General features: G+C 41.9%; 1 protein-coding gene and 1 long non-coding RNA gene across 2 annotated transcripts in view; both read right to left on the bottom strand.

The window, feature by feature from the left end:
- On the bottom strand, positions 1-10,896 carry LOC131104773 (uncharacterized). Its single transcript, XR_009119824.1, has 3 exons — positions 10,311-10,896; positions 2,470-2,523; positions 1-240 (listed from the first exon to the last, which is right to left on the bottom strand). It is a non-coding gene; the product is annotated as an uncharacterized LOC131104773 (long non-coding RNA).
- Positions 10,897-17,473: 6,577 nt separating this feature from the next.
- The window catches only part of b4galt5 (UDP-Gal:betaGlcNAc beta 1,4- galactosyltransferase, polypeptide 5), a 59,191-nt gene continuing 51,461 nt past the window's right edge, over positions 17,474-25,203 (bottom strand). The window contains exons 7-9 of the mRNA XM_058052399.1: positions 25,005-25,127; positions 23,622-23,723; positions 17,474-23,354 (exon numbers count right to left, since the gene is read on the bottom strand). Coding sequence (XP_057908382.1) covers positions 23,207-23,354; positions 23,622-23,723; positions 25,005-25,127 — 373 coding nt within the window. The 3' untranslated portion in view covers positions 17,474-23,206. The remainder of the gene's footprint in view (positions 23,355-23,621; positions 23,724-25,004; positions 25,128-25,203) is intronic.

Here is a 25,203-nt window from a genome sequence, read left to right on the forward strand (position 1 = left end):
CCAACATTTAATAAATACACATAACAAATACATACATTAAGAAGGTGATCATAAAACAAAGAGCAACAAGATGCAATGGATCTAAAATCAATTTACTTGCACGTATTTAGGTTCCAGTAACCTGCTCACATTCTGACTCTAAGTGGGTTTTTTGTTGGTTTGTTGCCCATATTTTTTCTGTGATGAAGCGCCTTGTATCTGCCCATCTGGTCTGCAGCTCAGTTTCCTCCAGATTTTATTCTATGGCAGAGTGAAAAGACATTTTCAAAAGAGCGATGCTCCTGTCTACAACAATGAACATGTTAATACTCCATATCACTAACTCGCTAGCACTTCATTTTAGGGTATGATTATTAGCTATTAATTAATCAACCTTTAAGTGACAGCAAGGATATTTGTACAAGCGGTCTACATCGTAAGGACTGCAAGTCAGGTTTGAATCAGAGAGGAGTGTGCTGTCCTCCATACGTGACTGTATGCTTTTAGCCAGCTAGCCAGCTAACAAAGAAAACTCCGTACACAAGGCTTACTTTTCTTGCTTCAGTCAAGCTTTGGATGGATGGGTGGATGGATGGATGGATGGATGCCTCACTTTTATCTTTTTTAACCATGGCTTTTTAACCAGTTTTTCTCTACATTATTACATATTTAACAACTGTGAACCTGTTCACACAATTTAAATCAAGTCAGAAATCCCATGAAACCACAGTCTTTCACCCAAAGACATGACAAGGGGCATTTGGTTTCTTGATAGATAGATAGATAGACTTCCTTTATTGTCATTGCACAAAAACACAGTAGTGAAATTGCCAACGAAATGTTGTTGCCTGGCTCCCATATAACAGACACAAAAGAAGATAAGTAATAATAAATATGATTGATAACATGAGACTTTCTGCTGTTAGCTGCTGGGGGATAACTCATTGGTACAAGCAGCAGGGTTGAAAACTTTCCAAACTCCACTCCAGTTTTTCTGATTTCATGCTTTTCTGTGCTAATTCTAATAGCCTCACCAACAATAAACCTCACTGCATGTCACTGTTTCATCAATAAATATAATTTTGCATCTGTAGTGACAGGGGGCATTTGGGCTGAATATGATATGGAACTAATGTCAGTATTTATTTTCACGTATAACATTCATTTAGAGTATAAACAGAGAAAATTATTTTTTTCTGTTTTTTTTTTATCACATAGACATTCTATAAGTATTCAATAAAGCAGATTTCAGATTTACAGTCTTAATTTGAGTTGAGTACATTTCTTAAAACAAGATGAATCATCTTTTATAAATAACAGCAGCAATATGTCAAGTGAAGCATTTTTCAGCTGTGAGACATATGAGTCAAAACAAGATGTTTTCAAGTCCCTTTGACTTTGATATGCACACTCTGATCATGCATTAACACGTACAGTGATAACATGTAATAGTTACCGTATTGTGATTATTTAAAACACCACCAAAACTAACTGCTTGATTGACACACATAACAACAATAATGGCGACAACACTTATGATCTCTCTGCTCTCCTTCAATCAATCAGTCATCTTTTATTTGTAGGACCAAAGTGACCAGAGTGTTTGATGGCAAAAATATCTCACATGTATTAAAAGCCAGTCTGAATAAGTAGGTTTTGAGCCTAGATTTAAAAAGCCCAAAGGGCAGCTTATTCCATAGTCTGGGCCCAGCAAAAAGGCCTGATCACCCCAGAGTTTAGTCCTCGCTCTCGGGACAAATAGGGAGGGGAAGGCCGTTAAGGGCTTTAAAAACTAAGATTAACATTTTGAAATACGTAAATCATAAAAGAAACAGGAAGCCAGTGAAGTCAAATAAAACTGGGGAGATGCCATAACTGATAAAAACTGGCCCTAACCACGCTGTCAATTTGCTTGTCAAATTTTAAGCTGCTATCAAAAATAACTCCAGGATTCCTCACAGTAGATTTGAACTTGAAAGACAAATCACCAGAGTGTGCTGAATCACAAAATGGAACACGGTTTTATACAGACCACATTTTAATGTCTGCAGGTAGGCAGGTAGATACTTTATTCATCTCCATGGGGAAATTTGCATGTTCCTGCATACTTCGAGGAAGTAGAATATCTTAAAAAAGCAAAGCATGAGTACTTGAGTACACAGCCAAATTAGGGTTTGAAGAACACCACTTTTGTTTGGGAGAACAGGAAGATACATTAGCAGGTCATCTGCATAGCAGTGAAAAGTTAGGCTATGCCGGGCTATGACAGAGCCAGCATGTAAAGCGAAAACAATAAAGGGCCTAGTATGGAGCCTTGAAGCACACCGCAGAATGAAGATTTCCCATGTATTAGTTTTACTCTAAAACAGGCATCAAAGTAAATGTAATATTGTCCATTCATGTTCTGATGGTTGTTGAAAATTGTTAAATAAGCAAGTTAATACTAAATAAGGCATATAAAAGTCATAATAAAAAAACATGCAGACATACCAGAGGCAGTCCCAAGCACCTCACCACCAGCTTCAGAAAAACCTAGAGGAAACCCTGGGGATAGATTGGACTTTTTGACATGAATTTTATGAGCTTTATGACATCCCCTACAGCATAGTAGTACATCAATGGTAACTTTCCCCGCACTTGGTCCCATGAGCCCATTAGTGGTTGGATTTTGGTGATAGCAAGGAACGGAAGAGCGAAAGCAATGAGGCACAATTGTGAGGCCTGATTTTTTTTAGGCATTTTTGTGATGCAAAGGTATTACTCTTTTGAATGCATATTGTTTTGAGAACCCAAATTCTTAAATGCCCCCTGCAACTAACCGGATCTACGTTTCTTATCACCAAAATCCGACCAGTACAAGCCTCACGGGACCTAATGCGCGCTATCACCGTTGATGTACTACATTGCAGATGGGATGTCACACAACTTCATCCCACAAAATAAAGAACATTCCCTTCAAAAAGAAAGATAGCATGAACATAATAGCCACTTGTAACTTGCCCGTGCGACCAAATTGAGCAAGCTAGCTGCCACCAGAGAGGCAAAATGTGCAAACAAGCAGGCCTCAAAGTCGAATGGATTTAAAATTGAGCGATCACTGAGCTGTCGTCAAACAACTACACATTTTACGCACTATTTTTATCATCGTTTTTTACAAAGTGAACATAAGGGAACATCAACGCAAGATTCCTATTTTTATTTGGTCACTCAGTCACTGGTCAATGTATTTGCCAACAGGGCAAGTGGTCGTGCATGGGTATCAAAATAAAGCGCGGTGAAACATTACGATATTTTAACATGTTTTCAAACTAATTGTGGTCATTTTGTGCGTAAATGATAACCTATGTATTTATCTGCATAGCATATACAGTATATCCATTCATATAATATATTACTTAACATTGTTAAGTTACAAAAGTATTTTTTTCGGTGTGGTGTCTTTTATTTTGTAATGGTGGCGTGCCACAATCAATGACAAGACCCTGACAAGACATCTATTAACTTACTGACACATTAGCAAACAACTCATTATTGGCTAATAATTTTAACCTAAAATTAAGTGTTATAAGATATGGATTCTTAACATTAACGAGAGGGGAACAATACAAAGAGGGACGATAACAGCAACAAACAATTGCAATGACAATGACAGAACAACAAAAACAAACTACATGAGCAAAGTTGTTGTATGAGCAAAGTTGTTGTCAATGCTGAGGGAGAAACTGTCAGCTTTGGACAATGTAGATTAGGAACCAACCAGCAGAAATTTGAGGTTTACAAGGATTTGATTTCGGATGAACAGGTGGTGAGGTGAGGGACAAGAGGGAGGATGGAACTTAGCTTGGTAGAAAGGTCGAGCTGGGTATCATCCCCGAGGCAATGGAAATGGATGTTATATTTACAGAAAATATTGCAGACAGGGAGAAGGTAAGTGATAAAGATGTCCTAGAACAGAGCCTTGAGGAATGCCGGTGGTAACAGGGGAGTCCTGGGATCTGTGGAACTTGAGCAGGATGAACTGAGTGCGACCCGATAGATGAGAATGAAACCAGCTGAGGGGGGTGTGGCTGATGCCGATGGAGGGAAGTCTACTGACGAGGTTGGAGTGAGCGATTGTGTCGAAGGCCGGACTCCGATCGAGGAGGATGAGATGGTAAGCAGGCCAGAATCCACAGTCATCAGGAGGACATCGGTCATCTCGAGATGGGCAGTTTCAGTTCTGTGTTGGGGGGCGAAAGCCAGACTGGAAGTGTTCATAAGAGGGCATTATGGGTTACATGAGTGTGGAGCTGAGAGGCAACAGTTTTTTACAAACATTTTGAAATGAATGGAAGGTTGGAAATGGGGCGGAGATTATTGCAGTTGTTGGGCTCTAAACCTGGTTTCTTGAGTGACAGGGTGGCAGCTGCAGTTTTGAATGAAGAGGGAACAATTCCATTGGAGTGGATGATGGCAGAGATAGGGCAGAGGGGGGCAGCCTTTGACGAGAGCTGTGGGACGGCGATCCAGTTGGCAAGTGGAGGGTTTGGAGTTGCAGATGATGTCTGAAATGCAGCGAGGAAGCTGGAAGCTGGAAGGTGAAGAATGGCCGGCGGTGGGGGAGATATTCAGTTGAGCAAGATGGAGAAGTTGAATTTTTCTTTGATGTTCCGAAATGACATAAGACGTGGAGTTTTGTTTATGGATATGTGAAGGGAGACATTCAATGAAATGTAAAAAATGGTCAGAATACCAACAGCTGTGCATTGGAAATTGTGAGACCGGAGCAACAAATGAGGTCCAGCGTATGGCCTTTCATGTGAGCGGTGAAAAGTATTGAAGAAAAGCAAAACTGTCAAGGCATGATGAAATATCTGCTGTCCATGTGAATGTTGAAGTCACCCAGTCAGAGCACACTACCAGAGCGTGGAAAGGTGGGGGAGTAAACTGTGGTCATAATGGTGGGGGTGGGGCCAGACAGCTCACATGCTGTGCATTCAAATGAACTGAAGTCCGGGGCAGAAACCGGCTGAACTTTAAACTTCTTGCGGTAAATTACATCCACCACAACCAGAGCCACGTGATTGAGAGATGTAAACAAACCGGGGAGGAGTAGCGCCAAATGTTAAGCAGACCAAAATTGATAGTAAAGTTGTTGGGCTAGCATGCCGTGGCTAACATCCCGGGCTCCATTTCTGGCATGGCGATGAGAAGTGGACCAAAATGAAGGGATCACTTTGGAGTTGGCGTGAAGAAATTTCCAGCGAGACCCACGGGTGGATATATCTCCGGAAGGAGCACAGCAGAGGAGTGATGGAGCACACCAGAGACGGGATGGTGATGGGATGGTGAGCCAGTAGCACGACACGCCAAGCTAGTGTAGACCAGATGAAGATCGTGCATGTCCACATTATGAGCAGCGACAGAAGAAGCCGGGGTAGGCTAATGTTTGCTAGCCCCCACAAAAACACTAGAGTAGCAACAGTCGTTCAACTCTTTGCTGTAGCAAGAAGAGGAGAAGGTCACGGACGTATGTGGACAGCTTTGCGGTCCTCGTCTTTACAGATGTGAAGCTATTGAATGTATATGTCACATAATTAAATTGTTACAAACTATAAGGTTCCCTCAGTATTTCCCCACCACTCCACAAGGGGGCCCAATAGTGGTGAAACCCTGAGTGGACCTGCAGCCACCTCACTTCCTGTCACTCCTTACATATAGGCCTGGATCTCCAGCCGCACCTTTCTATTGTCTCCAAACAATTCACAGCAGCCAGTCTGAGTGGGCTGCCACAAAGAACTGATGATTGCGTATTTGAACATTGTTCTATGTAAATTCAGTAATCTCCCTAATTATGATTTCATAATATATGGCTTTGATTTATAGACATTTGATTTATTATGAGATGATTTATACTCGGCTTGTTATCATTTGACTGCTGTCTACTATCCTATCAATTTAAAGGCCATATTTGTGTTACTACCTTAAGAGAGACTTTGTAATGTTATTTTTCTGTGTTTTATTTAGAACCATAGCAATCCTCATTTAATGCCACCAGTATCCAGAACTGAAATAAACTGGATATTCAACTGCAAACTTGTGTCCTGGTGGTTCCATGGTTTGTGGCTCCATTTAGAGCCTACAAATTCCCAATAGAATTTATTCATTATTATTCTTTTTAGAAAAAATCCCCCTAAATTTTGAAAAGCACATACTTCCAAACTCTTTGCTGTAGTATGAAGAGGAGAAAGTCATTGATGTGTGAAGTGAGCTTTGTGGTCCTATTCTTCAGAGACGTGAAGCTATTGATTACAGAATTGAATTTATTCATGATTATTTTTTACAGAAATGCCCCAAAATTATCATAAAGCACAATAATAAAAATAACCAAAATAGCACAATAACCACCTGCGTCATAGAGCGACTTCTTGGAAGCCAATAGCTACTTTTTCACTGAAGAGTTGGTGACATTGAATTAATGCAATAATACAGAAGAAGAAGAAAACATTTGTAGACGCTCCCTGGGCTGCTGACTCGGCTCGTTTTGATAGCTGGGTTGTAGCTGTTTGTCTGTGTTGCCACGGTCGGAAAGAGGTATGATTTACCAGCACTGGTGATCAGGCAACTATTACAGATTCCCAGGTTAGCCACCAGCAAGCCAGCACACGGTATGTTGGTCTTACTGGTCTTACCACATCCCATGCTGGCAGGCTGCTCCAGTAGAAACCAAAAGGTAGCAGGAGCACCCTGCTGCAAAAAACATGTGCTGGTCTATGCTGTTTTTTCCAGCAGGGCGTTATGAACTGACTCTGTATAGCGTGTTCCGTTTGTAATACCATTCCATCCAGCATCTAATGACCTAGTACTCTTCTCTTCCCTGGGGTGCTGGAACAGCAGAAGACTTCTTCCTTTCTTCCTCTGTGTTGGGCATGTAGGAATGTAATCCTTCTCGCTATCGTGCACTACACACGCTCACTACACATATTCATTCTGGCCACTTTGGTTCCCACCGTCCAGCCAATATGGCCAGAAGCCAAAGTTGTCTAATAGCAATGTCCGTGTATTAGTCTTTTGAAACTATATTGTTTTGAGAAGCAAATCACCTAAGTGATCTCACCAACTAGACGGAACTACTTGTCTCAACACCACAAAACAACCAGAACTCAGCTGACGTTACAAAGTCGGGGGGGCGTCACTGTTGATGGGGATGTCATACAACTTCATGTCAGAAAATCTGAAATATCCCTTTTCATAGGCATCATTTGGACTAGTGATAGGCCGTAGTCAACCATGAAACAGTGATAGGCAACGGAACCATGAAACAGAACAGATCATTTATTCATTCATTCTTAAAAAAACAGCAAAACAGTTAGTGAACGGTGTTTGGGAGATGGAGAGAGACACTACTGTAATTGAATGGAATTGACGTCATGTTAAACAGCCATGAAATGTACTGTAGGAAAAAAACACTTGACCTGGTAACACAACTGCACCATCAGCCAGTCTTCTGTTTAGCATCAGCACATTGTCTCAGAGAAGCTCTCTAGAAAAGCGAGAAGCCATCCCAGCACGATGAGGCCGGATATAAAAATAAAACTGCTGGAGGAGGACTGTAGAGTAGATGAAAAGGGTGGACTAAAGAGACAACATACGAGACTACAGTTGATCAGATGATTCCAAGGCAGGATAAATAAAGCCTAATGAAAAAGACACAATGAGATGGCATCGGGGAGATAAAAAGACAATGGACTAGAAAGGCTTTAAGAGGGACTGTAGGGGGGGAGTGGGCTCACTGAGGAGGAACACTGGCGCTGATAGCCAGGATGTGACAAGGACAGGCCAGCCAAAAGAGCAAAGGATAGACACTTATGGCAATCACGTCAAGGAAGATAAGAACTAAGTGTGTGTACATGTGTTTACAGAGGAAAGAAGGTTGACATCACAACAAGCGTCTGGAAGTTGCACGTTTTCTTGTCTGCTAATCAGGTGGTAGTCTCAAAGGGCTATTGGATGCGGAGGTGGCATCCAATGGCATCCGTCCTATTTGTGACCTAATGAAAGCCCACCCTGATGAGAAAATAGCATCGGCAGTAGCAAGTCTTATGTTACTAGGTTTGTTGTCTTACAGACCATCGTGAACAACAGCACATAGGGCAGGTACAGTTTGCAGGACTATGCAATAAATATAAAACCAAATTCCACAAAACTTTGCAGACAGGATAACAAAGGATAACATGGTACGGACCTGGACATGAATGCATGCATCCACCCCCCAAAATCAGAAAGGCACTGCCGTTCTGCAGATCCAGGATATAAATACAGGGTTCGACAATTTGTCACTGCTGTTAATTCATTCATTCATGCATTTTCTACTGCTTATCCTCACGAGGGTTGCGGGGGCTGCTGGAGCCTATCCCAACTGTCTTGGGGCGAGAGGCGGGGTCCACCCTGGACTGGTGGCCAGCCAATCACAGGGCACATATAGACAAACAAGACATTCCCACCCACATTCATACCTATGTACAATTTGGAGTGGCCAATTAACCTAGCATGTTTTTGGAATGTGGAGGAAACCGCAGTACCCGGGGAAAACCCACGCATGCAAACTCCACCCAGACATGGCTGAGGGTGGAATTGGACTCGGCTCTCCTAGTGTGAGGCCTGCAAGCTACCCACTTGTTGTTAATTGATTGCTGTTAATAATTTATATCATTTAACAGTATAGGGTCATAAAATCATTGTCAAAAACAATGTAATGCTAAGACTTTTGCGCCAATGTGGTGGCCACTGATGTTTTACACTAATGTGGCAAACACACACATGCACACACACCCACACCAATAATCTTCCTGTAAGGCATTGTGTTTTCTGATTAAACCAGATACGAGCCAATGGGCCCTTTATTGCATGATGTCAGCACTTCACATGGAGGGTACACTCCTGAGATGTGAAGAGCTACCTCTGTGTGTGTCTGACAGCCAAGTCAGTGGGGTTAGCCTGCCAAAGCCTTGTGTTTCTCAGATGCCATTAGCATGTAGCGACATGCTAATGGCAGCCTGGCGTCCACCACACACACACACACACACACACACACACACACACACACACACGACCATGTAACCAAGGCAACCAATCGTTCTTTACAATGTAGACCCTTCATTATTTATTATCATTTATTCTTCTAATTTCTATATTTTGTGCTGTCATACTGTCTTGCACTGAAAATGGAGCTGCTGCAATTTCATTCTACTATTTGTAAAATGACAATAAAGGGCATTCTGATTCTGATACACACACAATTTCTGCATGTCTATAACACTGGTGGACAAGCTTAGACACCACTTGTGCGCACTGTTATTGCAATATATTTGCAACACTAAAACGCACCAAAATGCCCAAAACTGCCGTGGCAGGCAGTACATCACCTGGGCTTTTAGTGGGGACTTAACTGGTAAGTTTTTTTGTCAGCAGACACAGCAAGGGTAGTGTTGTTAAAACAAAATGGCGAGTATCTCATATGTTGCCTTATAAATTAAAGTTACATTTATAGTAACGCTTACATTTATATAAGCGCTCTTTCCTGAAGTGACATCAGCGGAATAACAACTCTCAACTACACAAACGTAGCGGTGTACAAGGCAGTTGATTATAGCCAAAGATTTGAGCGATGTGTCAATAGTTTGAGGAGAAAAGAATGGAGGAACATTCATACATTCATTCATTTTCTACCGCTTTTCCTCACGGGGGGTGCTGGAGCCTATCCCAGCTGTCTTCGGGCGTAAGGCGGGGTACACCCTAGACTGGTCGCCAGCCAATCACAGGGCACATATAGACAAACAACCATTCACACTCACATTCATACCTATGGACAATTTGGAGTCACCAATTAACCTAGCATGTTTTTGGAATGTGGGAGGAAACCGGAGTACCCGGCGAAAACCCACGCATGCACGGGGAGAACATGCAAACTCCACACAGAGATGCCCGAGGGTGGAATTGAATCCTGGTCTCCTAGCTGTGAGGTCTGTGCGCTAACCCCTAGACCACCGTGCCGCCCTGGAGGAACATTTGGAGATGTAATAGAGAACTTGTAGATCATGGACTTAAAACTCATGACATGGAGATGAAGATTGGTTGCCTTCAAAACACAGAATGGTAAGTGTTAATTAGTATGGAGTCGCTTATCCTTCAATTATTGTTTTAAACCTACTTCTTAATGAGTGCAAAGGGCCTTTGTAGCTTTTGTATTGTGTACAGTATTACTCCGATATTGTGAACACCCAGCAGCAACACAAATTTAGGCATGACTTCTATTTTGATGAAAAATATACCAAATGAAATCAACAAGCTACCTTGAGAAGGGATGGTTTACTCTGCTTTAGGTGAGTGCTTCCGTCACTTCCAGAAATGGCGATTTTGTCACGGTCCGGCTTGTGAGCTTTATGGTTCGACCCAAGGATGCAGAGATTAGGACCCAAATGCAGGTAAAAATATATTTATTCGTGCTATGCAGCTGTAAGGCGCAGTAGCAAGGCAAACTCAACACAAGACAATGAACCGACAAATGAAAGAGCACACACCTGAACTAAATAGGGAGTGTGGAAATTGAAAACAGGTGCGGGAGAAAATGGCAAGGAACGGAAAGCAGAACACAGCAACAGAGGAAGTGACTACAAAATAAGGGCACGAACGAGGAACAGAGAGGAAAGACGAAAACTATAGTGGGGCAGATTATCCAAACATTTCATAAGAATCTTTCACTTGGTGATACAAGCACCAAAATTGGCACAGATGACGTTTAGGATACATATTTTAAGAAAAGTACGATATCCAACATAAAATGTAATATTGCTGCCAATTTTCAAGATGGCCGCCAGAGCAAATTTGAAAAACATGTACTTGTTGAAGTAGAACTCAAATAAACACAATATTTTTATGGTCAGAATACCAAATAAATGTATTATAATTTATTAAATCCAATAATGAATTCCAAATTCCAATATGGACACCATTTTTCAATATGGAGCCTGATACATTACTATAAATTGGTGTTTTTATCAGAAACGTTGTATGCTTCTAAGCTACCTGGTCACAAAGTTTAAATAGGCAACTTAGTATACATAAGTGTCCCAAATGCTATCTAATAAGCCCCTCATACATCTCAACTAGTATAGAAGTGTAGTTAGTTGTAGTGTAGTTGTTAGATAGTCGCGCCTGAATAGACAGGGTGTGCCAGCGCGGGAAAGCCGAGCCAAGGGTAACAGGGCTTTAGTTACCCGGAAGGTGTACAGCTCGCACAGGATCTAAACAGCATTGGATGAACGATCGGGCTAGGTGTAGGGGACTAGGTGTCAAACAAACCCATCAACTTTGCAAGCCTACAACCTTGCAATCATGAAGAAGCTGACTCCAGGATTTTCACACATGCCCTCCATGCAGCCCAGCAGCCAAGCAGCAGACAAAGTCTGTGTTGATCAAAGCATGTGACACAGACATTCTTGTCATAGCAGTTTGGGTCTTTGCGAGTCTTCAGGACGCTGGCTTGGAAATGTTTTGGGTTGAATTCGGCCAGGGGCAGTCCATTAGATGGTTCCCAATTCATGACTTGGTGAGGAACCTCGGCCCAGAGAAATCCAGTGGCATGCTCTTCTTTCATGCCTTCACTGGCTGTGATGTTGTGTCAGCATTTCGAGGTAGAGGCAAGACAACAGCATGGCAAACATGGGCAGTTTGTCCTGAGGTGAGCCCAGTCTTCAAGAAACTCAGCCAGTACCCACCTACCATAGAAGATGCCGACCTTGACATTCTTGAAAAATGTGTTGTCACTATGTATGACAAGCACAGCAACACTGCAAAGGTTGATGAGGCAAGACTGCACTTGTTTGCTCGGAAACAATGGTCCTATGATTCTATCCTACCAACAAGTTCATCGCTTGTTTAGCATGTCAAACGATCAACCTTCCAAGCTGCCTGCATATGGGGCCAAGCAACGGTCTGCCAAATGCATTCTGAAAGCTGTGGCAACTGGGGCTGGAGAAGCAAGGGGAATCCTGGGAAGTTTTGCGGTCAACCTTTCCACCCATTGCTCAGTTCTGCCAGCAGCTGACCAAATGCCGCTGCACTGGTGAATGTCGGGGCCTATGCAAATGTTATCGCTACACTATGAACTGCACACAACTATGTTCCTGCAAATGTAAAGAGTAAAACAATGATTCAGGCTAAATTCAGTTCAATCTATTGCACTTCTGTCATGAAGAATTGTGATACCATATTGGTAACTTCACTGAGATATTTATGCATGTAAAAGTCACATAATTGTCATTATATGGCTATAACAATTGATGATATTGAAATTTTGAATACATAATTGGCTTCCTCGTGTCCAAAACCATATATTTTGATGTACATATTATCACAATGACATTATTTTGTCATTATTTTAGTGCAAATACAATTTCGAACGACTATGAATGGCGGCCATCTTGAAAAATGGCGGCCATTTAGTATTTGAAGTTGGATATCGTACTTTTTTGAAAAAGTTAATTTGCTGCTCAGCCAAATGTAACAAGCTTAAATGGAAAAACCTCCAAATCTCTATACCAGTGGTTTCTAAACTTTTTACAGTCACAGACCCCCTTCAGACATTTGATCTGAAGCCATGTACCCCCTACTCCTGCACACTTAAATAAAACATCAACCTTATTATGGTAATTATGTAGAAATATTGAATATACTTCAATAGTTCATTCATTCACATGAAAAATGTGTATTTTGCATGGTAACATTAAGATGAAGTTTGATATGAGAAATGATGAATAGATCATCCTACATATCTTTTATTCCAGAACAGACTTCACTTAAGATTCACTTTTGTGTCCACCGAGGATGGCTATGGTTTAAGTCTACATGTTTCTGTCATATGAAATTCAAGGAGAAAGTTTAACTATCATGATAAAGCCGTATCTGTCCAAAGGTTTGTTTAACATTGATGTCTGTTATAAGTGGAACATTTTGAAACATTGTCTTATTGTTGGATGTTGCTTTTGTAAATCTCACCTACTTTGGGTGAGTTTGCTGTGATTTACAAGTGTAGCACAGACAGCCGTTTGCTAGATCAGTCCTGTTGAGTATGAAGCGTCCATTATCTGACTGGAATATTTCCATGATGTCCCAACTCTAACGCAATCCCTACCCCCTTCTTAATAGTATCTGAAATACAGAAATACATACAACCAAAAATAAAGCCTCATTTTCAGCTGAATCTTCACTCACAGGGCCTGGATTTCAGCGATTCATTGAACGGGAAAATAAATGAAAGCACAAAGTAGTCATTCAGACTATTTATTGACAGAGAAGTATGTTCAAGTGCTGCAGGACATGTACAAGGACTGTAAGACAGGGGTAAGATGTATCAGGGATCAGCTCTGAGGCCCTTCTAGGTTGCTATGGTCATGGACAGGCTGACAGATGAGCTTAGACAAGAATCTCCATGGACTATGATGTTTGCAGAGGAGAGATAGTGAATATATTGATAGAAGGATGCTGCCAGGTAGGAGGTGTAGAGGAAGACCAAAGAGGAGGTTTATGGATGTAGCGAAGGAGGACATGAGACAGAAGACAGAAGCGGAAGACAGGGTTGGACGGAGGAGATTGGTTTGCTGTGGCGACCCCTGAACGGAAAAGCCCAAAGACAAAGATGATGAAGAAGAAAACCAAACAGACCCTGAAATCAGATTATTATAGGGATGTCCCAAGCCGATTTGCAGGATCGGAATCAGCGGAGGGAGCTGGAAGAGGTGGCCGGAGACTGGGAAGTCTGGGCCTCCCTACTGAGACTGCTGCCCCCACGACCCGGATAAATGGAGGGGAATGGATAGGAATGGCTTGTCGGCCAATCCACTGGAGGTTTGAGGATTGGATGATATTGACTTCTGCCATGAGTTCGGGAGGATCAGGTTAACATCCCACGTTCATAACACAGGACTACACACCAACTTGCGGCAATGCGCCTCAATGGTGGTTGCGCCATGACTCCCGCCACCCGTATGGAGAAGAAAAGGCAACACCACCATGCAGACATGTCCACAGTGTACCGTGCTGAGGTTACTTTCACCTTGGACATTGGATATTAGGCTCCGTAGGTACAGCGGGAGTTCCCCCTCACAGTGCCTGGACTACTGTGTCATGTTGCAGGGGGCTCGTATTTACTATATTTTAAGGACTATTGCATTGAAGAGACCAGTTTGTTTAAAAAAAAAAAACTATTATCCTTTTTCCACTTTTCTGACCTAGAAATGTAGTTAGAATGTTGTATTCTCATGTTAAGCCAAGCCAATATTCAGATAATGACGTTTCCGTATTTGGAAATGAACCCTGAAAGAAGTTTGGGAGGGCTCAAAACGCTCTATTTCAGAGGGCGTTGCAAAACTGTTCTTTTGTGATGTCACAGAAGGAGTGGGCTTCCATATGGGCGTGGCTGTGGCTCTGCCTCTGTTTCCCACCACAATCAGTGGCGCTACCAAAACATTACGCGTTAATGATGCTGTAGAAAAAGCTAAAATGCTAACCTCTTTTCTTGAGAAACTGTCCAGTATCTACCTCAGGATTGGATTTGGGATCCAACACATATGGCTGTATGTTAAAGGGGAACTGCACCTTTTTTTTATTTTTATTTTTCCCATCATTTACAATGTTTTGTGAAACATGAACATGAACATATATTTCTTTCCTTTTTCTGTGCATTACAACAACAGAAAAAAGTTAATTTGAGCTAGCTTATAATGCTGTCACTGGGATACACCTATTTGGACTATGAAGACCTCTAAAAAAGCCCTCTAATGTTCCATTGTTTGATATCCATGCTGTGCTCATGCATTAACACGTACACTGGTGATATAAAATGGCTAACAGCTAACATAGAAAACATAGTTGCAGTATCTTGCTGTATTTTGATTATTTAAGACACTAATTGAACTTCTTTCGAGGCGCATTGATACTTATGTTAGTTCCTTCAACAACAGAAGAGTCAGCACTTACGATGTCCATCATTAGGATGGCTGTGGCTTCCAGCACAAGACCTCAGCTGAAAAAAGCTGATGACAAATGAGCATCTTGTTGAGTCTTTGTTGTGAAATTGAGAGGTAGGTATCCACTCTTCCCCGTGTGGGAATGACGCTGATTAGCGATGCATCGTGTTAGTTTGCAAGATAAAGATAGTTTTTCATGCTAGCTGCTACAAGAATAATATCGCTTAGGCTTGGTCAGTATGAGTCAGGTATGTAAATGGAACACTGTTGGCATTTTTGTGCTTTTTTGTGAAGGCTTTAGTGTGAAAATAGGTATGACGCCCCATGCTTTGTAACAAAAGCTTTTTTTCTTTTTATAAAAAAGGATTGGTACAAAATAATTGCATCTGATGCCAAAAAATGTGAATCGGGACATCCCAAGTTTATTACCTAGCTTTCTTTGGGTTGAAGTCCGTCCTTTGTTGGTGTTTACTACGAAGACATCATTTCTAACTTATGAACGAGACAATATTAGCTTTGTGAACTGTGTCATTACAAATGTCAGAAAATAAGTGGAAGCACTTTTTCTGTCCTCGCTGGTTAGCATTCAAAATAAAACTTTCCTTGTTTGCAGCCTAGCTGTGTTTACTACTTTGGCTACAGTATTAAACAGTAAAAACAGAAAGGAGAGTATAATAGAGTGGGTTGTAGTTAAAACCATCCCTTTCTCTGAGAGCATGATTGAATTATCATCTGTCACTTCTGTTAAACTTAAGGAGATGAACTATTAATATGATGAACGCCACAGGGCTGGAGCAGCTCTGATTGAATCAATCTCTCTCTCTCTCTACCCCGGCCAGTCAAAGACTTAGTTGTGTTATATTTTCTGCAGGATTGGGAAAAACAACAAGGTTCCATGTGTTATGATGTGTGGTCAAAATGAGTTTGGAATGAGTGAAATAACTGGACATATTCTGTGTGGCGTTTTGGTAGTGGTGGAGATAATGATTCTCTTGTTTGGGTACTTAAGAAGGACATGCTATTGCTCCCTCTACATAAGAGGGCACAGCATCCTGCTGCTTTCAGATTTGTAGAAAATCACATTAAGATTCCTAACTTTAGAGTTAGGAATGGTTGGTTGCTGCATTAGAGCAGCAACCAAAGTGAAGGGGTCACCGCAGGTCAAATCTGAACTACTAGCATCTTAAGCTGTACCCTTTGACAACATTGTGACCTGTGCAACTATTTGAACGATTCAGCGACATTCCTGAATGCATGCCAACATTCACAGTGCAACGCAACCCCAATTTGATTCGGAATATTTAAAAACGGAGCCGCCAACCACACCGAGGTGCTCAGCCTTGGCTGGCAAATGGTGAGGGCACCGTAACACAAACACACGGAGAGAGCCTGCATTTTTACAACTTTATTTTTATTGGTGTACTTTGACAATACCAATGATGGTATAAAAGAAAATCCCCATCATACAAATTTCAATAATCAAAAGATAAATATGCCAATACACAAACAGATCCACATAAGGCTGACAAGTTTTGACATGAGGTTTTCAGTGACTCCCTTAAAGAGCATGCCCCTCTTCACAATCGGGACACTACATTGTTAATTTAGTGGTCTGTTTCAAATTTCTATTAGCTCAAAAAATCAGGGTAGATTTTGGAGTAAATTGGATGCCAGTATTTTTAGGACATTAAAAGCATGTGGTGTTTTTGGCAGACACCTCACTTAGAGTGCAGTCCACTCACCTACACCCCAACTGCTGTCACCCTAAAAGAGGTCACAAGCATAAACAAGGACACCGGACCTGTTCTGAAGGCAGGTGCTCATAAGTCTACAGCGCCAGCATGTTTACAGCCGGGAGGCCACTTACAGTCTACGCAGAATGCCCCTGCAAATGGGAGAGGAATCTCAATTTTGGGGGGATCATTTCATTTGCTGTGTTTAAAAAAGGGTGCGCCGGGAAGAAGTGATGTAAAAACATTGCTGTCACTCTGTAAGCTTCACTTTAGCACTTAAATGGCACCTTTGACCAGCCAACTGACTTCAAAATCTTGTTCTTTATGCTACCGTCTGTAGGACATTTCAGAGACCTTATATATTTTCTAAAACACTACACACAACAATATTTACAATGATCTTTATCTTGATATGCACTTATTTCAATTTAAATATTTTTGCTTGTAAAAAAAAAAAAAAAGAAAATTAGTCTGAAAAACACTGCAATAAATTAGGAAGCTTTTAAGGCTGCCAGTTTTGTCAGATGCCCAATAATGGTTCCTTCATTTAAACCGGCATAGAATGGATCACAACAAATGAGGTTATGATACCATGAGCAGCAGGCTCCGTCTTTTTTTCTGTACTGAGACCAATATATATATATATATATATATATATATATATATATATATATATATATATATATATATATATATATATATATATATATATATATATATATATATATATATATATATATATACATATATACACACATACACATACATACACACACATACATATATACACGTATACCTACATACATACGATGAAAAGGACTGGGTACCCCTGGTAATGTTCCAGATGTTGTTGGGCTCATCCATTCCAGGTGAATATATCATATAGATCATATAGCAGACCAACACAGGGATAGATGAGAAGTCAAATTAACTTTATAGGATTTACAGAAAGTCTGCAATCATTATTCAAACAAAAGTAGGCAGGTGCATAAATTTGGGCACCCTCAGTCTTATCAATATTTAGTAGAGCCTCCTTTTGCAGTAATAAATGCTTCCTATAGCGTCCAATAAATAGATTTAGGTCTGGGGACTGAGATGGGACGTTCCACAATGTCTTACTTGTTCCTCTGCATGAATGCCTTAGTAGAATTGATGCACAGTGACACCATCTGCACCAAGATCATGTTGGAGGTCTTTGGAGCTGGTCTGTGGGTAGACTTTGGCTCTTCTTACCATCCTTGGCCTCTGCTTATGTGAGACTTTTCTTGGGCTGTCACTCTGGGCCTTAACTAGAACTGTGCCTGTGGTCTTCCATTTCCTCACTATGTTCCTCAGAGTGGAACCTGACAGCTGAAATCTTTGATCTAGCTTTTGTATCCTCCCCCTAGACCATGATGTTGAACAATCTTTGCTCTCAGGTCATGTGACAGTTGTTTTGAGGCTACCATGGTGCAACTCTTCAGAGAAGATGCAACTTGCCATTGACCACCTTAAATACCCTTTCTATGATTGGCTTCACTTGTGTATGCAGGTCAAGGGTCAATGAGCTTACCAAACACATTTTGTGTTCAATAATTAGCGCTAAAGGTATTTAAATCAATAAAACTATAAGGGTGCCCGTCTCGAAATCTCGAAAATGATCAGGGGTTCCCAAACTTTTTTCACCACTGTGTGTGTGTGTGTGTATATGTATATATATATATATATATATATACACACACACATATATACACACACACACACACACACACACACACACACACACACACACACATATACCCAAAAGTATTTGCTCACTTGCCGTGACCCACATATGAACTTAAGTGCCATCCCATCCTAACCCATAGGGTTCAATATGATGCCGGTCCACCTTTTGCAGCTATTACGGCTTCAACTCTTCATGGAAGGCTGTCCACAAGGTTGAGGAGTGTGTTTATCGGAATCTTTGACCATTCTTCCAAAAGCACATTGGTGAGGTCACACATTGATGTTGGTGGAGAAGGCCTGGCTCTAAGTTTCCACTCCAATTCATCCCAAAGGTGTTTCATGGGGTTCAGGTCAGGACTCTGTGCAGGCCAGTGAAGTTCATCCACACCAGACTCTGTCATCCAGGTCTTTATGGACCTTGCTTTGTGCCTTGGTGCATAGTCATGTTGGAAGAGGAAGGGGCGGCTCCAAACTGTTACCACAAGGTTGGGTGCATGGAATTGTCCAAAATGTTTTGGTATCCTGGAGCATTCAACTCCTGAAAGACAACCCTCAACATAATTACTTCTTCTCCTTCTCCTGGCAACCTCCAAACCCAGACTGAAATGGAAAAGCATGGTTCATCACTCCAGAGAAGGCATCTCCACTGTTCTATAGTCCAGTGGCGGCGTGTTTTACACCACTGCATCCGGCGCTTTGCATCGCCTTGTTGATGTATGGCTTGGATGCAGCTGCTCGGCCATGGAAACCCATTCCATGAAGCTCTCCGTGTACTGTACTTGGGCTAATCTGAAGGCCACATGATGTTTGGAGCTCTGTAGCAATTGACTGTGCAGGAAGTCGACGACCTCGTTGCACTATGCGCCTCAGCATCCGCTGACCCATCTCCATCAGTTTACATGGCCTACCACTTGGTGGCTGAGTTGCTGTTCTTCCCAAACTCTCCCATTTCTTATATTAAAGCTGACAGTTGACTGTGGAATGTTTAGGAGCCAGGAAATTTCACAACTGGATTTGTTGCACAGGTGGCATCTGATGACAGTTCCATGCTGGAATTAACTGAGCTTCTCAGAGCGGCCCATTCTTTCACAAATGTTTGTAGAAACAGTCTGCATGCCGAGGTGCTTGGTTTTATACACCTGTGGCCAGGCCAGGTCATTAGGATACCTGATTCTGATCCTTTGGACGGGGGAGCAAATACTTTTGGTCATATAGTGTATAGAAGGGGTATTTGACTGGCCAGCATGCTCCTATCACCAACTGAAAACAATCAATTTCCTTTTTTAGATAAAAGCATGAGGGTGCGGACTGATTCAGAGTTAAGCAAGTGTAGTCGTCATGGCAAAATTAAATGTTGAATATGCAGCAGGCAGATAGTACTGCTTTTTTTTTTTTTTTTTTTTTTACATTGTTAGAGTCCAGTGGTGACGAATCCTGTTTCTTCAGTGTCAAATCTTTTTAAGTAAATGCTGCTATCCTTAACCGTTTGGCTCTTTCTATTCCGTACGTCCATTGAGCTTTTAATTTCAAGCAATTATAAAATAAAACATATACAGTGTATCATCAAACAATGAACCTGCTCGGTTTCTCACTACCAGGCTGCATGAAAGCATTGTCAGTGCAGGAAAGAAAACTCCACAACTTCATATCAGTCTGGAATGAGTTTGCACTTCTGGAGGGCCAAACCATTTCACTCAAACACGCATGAAGAAACTTTTGATGGTTTTTACCAGGGGTGTCCAAACTTTTACAGCGAGGGCCACTTCCTGGAAATTGAAAAGATGCAAGGGCCACCTTGTGACCCTAGTGGGGACAAGCGGCATAGAAAATTCATGGAACAACAGATGTAGATATGCTAAAAATGATATAGATTACAAGAAGCAAACTGCATAACAGCTTCATCATAAAGTTGAAAAAGCACATTATTAGTATGAACTTCTCTTATTTTCCATTTACGCTATAAATTGTATATTTCTTCTGAAATAATATTCATAATTTTTGTTTTTGTAAAATAATGACTTTATTCCCATGTTGGCCTTAAACCAATTAGTTTAGTTAGATTACAATTTTCTTCACTTAACATTTCAACGTAATTTTTCTTTTTTTCAATTTTTTGAGGTAAATGATATCTTAGGGATGTGCGGCAACTAACTAAAACACAGTAGCGAATAGCTACGGGTCGCAGTTTGGACACCCCTGCTTTACACAAATGTTACGGCTGTCCAGGAATGTCATTGGGCACCTCCTTAGCTTTTGGGGAGGAGGTCAAAATTGTTTCAGTCTACTGATGCTTGAGCAAGGGGAAAGATGTCTCCAATTGACCAAATATGTCACGTTGTCACTGTCCAATGACAAGCAAGTACGTTTAAATTCAGTGTTTTTTTCCCCCAAATGTGAAACAACAAATGTGTTCTTGTGGATGTATATCAGTTGGAATGAAGTTGGAGGGATGATTAGCATGTTGGTAGCGGCCACATGTTCTTAGAATGAGTTCCAGTCCTGACACAGAAGACCGCCTGGAAAGGATCTCTCTAAAGGTGGGCACTACTGATGATCACTTTGTCTGAAAGGAGGTGCTCAATGAAAGACCCGGGACAGCTTTCATTGACTTTGCTCACGTGCTCTTCCAGCGGTTGTCACACAAAATGGTGTCCTCAGACGTGTCTGCTGTGCAGATTAACATACAGTCATCTGAAACGGGTCCTGGTCCATTTCAGCAGATATTCTGCATGAAATGAAACGGTTCCCAGGTTTGAACATAGATCTGAACCTTACAACCCCCACACAAATACACGACTACAAGATTCAGTGCATCTAACACAGCCTGTCATACTTCAGCTCTCACGTTGTTGCATTAACTGCAAAATATTTGAAAAAAACAAAAAACAAAACTCAGCAACAATTACAGAAAACAATTCATAAAAGATCAAATAAATAAAAGAGGTCCAGCCTCACAGTGGGAACACAACAGAACCCCCCCCCCCCCCCCACCCACCCACACAAACATCTTAAGAAATGTATACAAGGCGGTTTGTGTGAAATGGAGTAGCTGTGTGACTTGGAATATTGGGGGAGCATGTCTGCATTTTATTTTCCATTTTTGATTATAGGACCCACATATTCAGGTTGGGATGGTTCGTTTAAAGTACACACAAATCAAAGAAGGGCAATTATTTGACTGCTGTGTACCATCAGAGCATCGTCACTGTCAGTGCACAATGTCAGACTGCACGCCACCCAACAAACAAGAAAAAAAAACAAATGAGAATGTTTTCCAGAGGTAAAAGCCAAGCTAATTTGTGTGTAAATGTTGATGAATAGTGTAGATGTGAACATATATTAGTAACCGGAAGGGATTTGACTTAAAAAAAACTAAAGGCAGCCAGCAATGCATTGTTAAAGACATACAGTATTGACAGCACCCCGCAGTGTCGGGGGCCAAATAACAGAGTTACAAACACTATGCAATCCCACAAACAACAAATCAAAAGCTTCAGTAAACGACATCTGGACAGTGACAGCAATCAAGTCCTACACCTCCAGTTCACACTTATGATCATGGAGGTGATTAAACATAAAAAAAAGGTTCTCTACGTTCTACGTTTCCCTGGTCTGTGATTACAAACCGCACACAAAGTGGGGTTATAGGTCAGTCCGTCACTCTGATTCCGATGACATGGCAACACACTTCATAAAGCCATTTGCATCGACTCTCACTAATATACTCACAGACATGCACACAACCATGGAGAGGTTCTGAGAAGACACTGTTCTTCATTGGGTGGCATGTTGACTCAAGGATGGATGCGACTGATGCAGCGTTTGCATACGCCGCCCCCCCCTCGGTCTACGAGTATAGTCTAGCACCTGTGCTATTGCATCTGTATCATGAGGCAGTCGGGTCGAAATTCATCTGTGTGATTTTGCAGCTTATTGCTAACAGGATGAGCGCTGCTCCCCCTCCTCCCCCCCCCACACAGCCACTCACTGGCAGCCAGGTACATCCAAAGCAACGCAAACACAAAGATCACAGTCTTCCAATTGTATCTTCACAGGGTATAATATAGTTGTAAGAAATTAGCAAGGTATTAATATTCTCTAAATTTAGCATAAACTATCTGACATATAGATGATTGAAAACTTCCTCTTCCTAGAACGGTCTCTTGTTGTCTTCAACTGTAGATTTTGGCATACCTTTTGCAGAACCTGCTGCAAGCTTCCACACGGTTAAAGTTGTGTGTGTGTGTGTGTGTGTGTACATGCACATTTTTCACAGGACTACTGCATTTGTGTAAGAAGTGCAAAAGCAAAAAAAAGAGACCATGTTATCATCATCATCATCACCTTGCGAATCAAAACTGCTGCATGCGTGCATGAGTGGCAAGTGAGTTTCACAGCCTATTTGATGAAACTTCTGTAAATGAAATTGCGGGGATAAGTTACCTGCCGACTCAAGGAGGGAAATGAATGAATGATGGATGCTGAAGGCCAAAATGGTGCAAAAGGCATGTGGACACTGAAGACTAGATAAGCCCAGATGAGTGGAGTGATGGACTGTGGCACAAACAAGTGCAGCATTTATCCCTATCGTCTTGAATGATTTATCCAACACATTTTCGGAGCATTTGGAGTCTCCTTTTTCTTTTTTTTTGCATACCCACAAAAGAAATAAAGCAAGACTGAACTAAAAAGCTTTTCAGCAGTGCCGCAACTGGTGAGATATGGCTGATGTCCCAGAGGACTTTTGATTCCCAGGTGGTTGTCAGTCCAGCTATGCCTACATCAGTAGTCGGCTACAGGGGCGAGATTTCTGCTCAAGCTGACTGTGATGTTAGTGTAGAGAGGCCTCCTGGACACCAGGGGAGAGTAGTTTAAGTTGTTCAGACCATCCACTCTCTGCCTCTCTTTTGAGTGGCGGAGCAGACTATACCTGTGAGAGGAATGAGACAGTTTTTTATTTGTAAATGTATAGTTTTCAAAATGAGTTTGCACACCGACAGAATCGGAGTGCAATGAATGAAGTGAGGATTGCCCGCAAGCTGTATGTCACATGCAAAGTCTTTAAACAAGTTAGAATTTGTTCAAGTCACTGCTCTGTGCTTTTCATGTGACTGACTCACATGAGTCTAAGCTGCGGTCCAATTGTGTGTGTGTGTGAGCCTGCATGTAAATGAGGTTTGCATGCAATGGCACCGACCTTCCCAGGAACTGGACCTCTCCACGATGGTGATGTGGAATGGACATGTAGCGCCCCTGCTCTCCATGTGGTCTGCTTACGGTGTAATTGGCATACAGCACCCTACAAACAGATTTTGTGCTTAGTGATGCATGTAGTACAATCTGCTACGATGGTGACACTAATTGCCATATGTTCATAGGATGCCTGCTTGCTCAACTTGGAACTTGACGTGGACATAAATCCCTTATCACAATTTTAAGAGCAGTTGAAAAATTGCAATAATTAGCATTTTGTACTGTTGGATCTTGAGGGGGTTCTGAGTAGAGCAAGTAACAAAAAAATTTGGGCCGGGGGGGGGGGTCCTTAGTCCTTAGTCCAAGGCAAAATCTTGGCAAAGATTTGCTGTCACTGTCATTTTCCATCAGGTATTCATACCGTTGTAATCTCTTAATGGCAAAGGCGAAAAAGCATTCTCTCTTGAACGCAGTCAGATTTTTCAGCTGCATAAGCGAGGCACGCCATTGCTGCTGCGGTTGGACACATTTTAAACCTCCTGAGGATTAAGGAACAAAAATGTTGAGTGATATGAGCCGGAGCATCCAATTGGCTGTCCGTCAAGACAAATGAAGGTTGTTATTGGTGCAGAGTACAGTGAAATAACCATCGGACGGCATCTGCCAGAGAAGGGTTTTAAGAACAATGAACATCTTTGCAGGACTTATCTCCCTTCAACACCACAAAATTACCTGTTTGGAATTTGCACGAGAGAACCAAACATGGACATTGAAAGGTGGAAGAAAGCTTTATTCTCTGATGAGAAAATATGTAAGCTTTAGAGTCCTGGTGGCTTCCAACATAACTGGCATGACAAGAAGAACCCAGCTGGGATGTTTTCCACATGGCACATAGTAGGGTGTGCCATCAGCATTCAGGATGCTTTTTCCTTTCAATGCAGCAATGGTTCAGTTTGTGCAGGGGTGTCAAATGGAAGCTGGCGATGTTTCATTCATTTTCTACCGCTTATCTTCATGAGGGTCGCGGGGGTGCTGGGGCCTATCCCAGCTGTCTTGGGGCGAGAGGCGGGGTCCACCCTGGACTGGTCACCAGCCAATCCCAGGGCACATATAGACAAACAACCATTCACACTCACATTCATACCTATGGACAATTAACCTAGAATACCAGTCGCCGCACCAGTCGCCAATTAACCTAGCATGTTTTTGGAATGGGGGAGGAAAAACCGGAAACCCACGCATGCATGCACGGGGAGAACATGCAAACTCCACACAGAGATGGCCAAGGGATTGAACTCGGGTCTCCTAGCTGTGAGGCATGCGCGCTAACCACTCGTTCGCTGTGCAGCCGTGACAAAGTATGTATGCAGCATGTGTGTGTTCTCACCTGTTCCAAAGGTCATCGTCTTCTCCTCCCCAGCCCCAGAACGCATTAGGAAATCCATTAATCTTTTGGAACTGTCTCACCATCATGCCGCTGACACCGCCAAAGAACTCATTATACGGAAGCCTTAGAGGAAAAATTCAGACATATTAAATGTATATTAAGCAAGGACTACACTTACTTAACACACCCAAGGAGACAG

This window comes from Doryrhamphus excisus, chromosome 16 (genome assembly GCF_030265055.1).
Source record: "Doryrhamphus excisus isolate RoL2022-K1 chromosome 16, RoL_Dexc_1.0, whole genome shotgun sequence".
Taxonomy (NCBI): Eukaryota; Metazoa; Chordata; class Actinopteri; order Syngnathiformes; family Syngnathidae; genus Doryrhamphus; species Doryrhamphus excisus.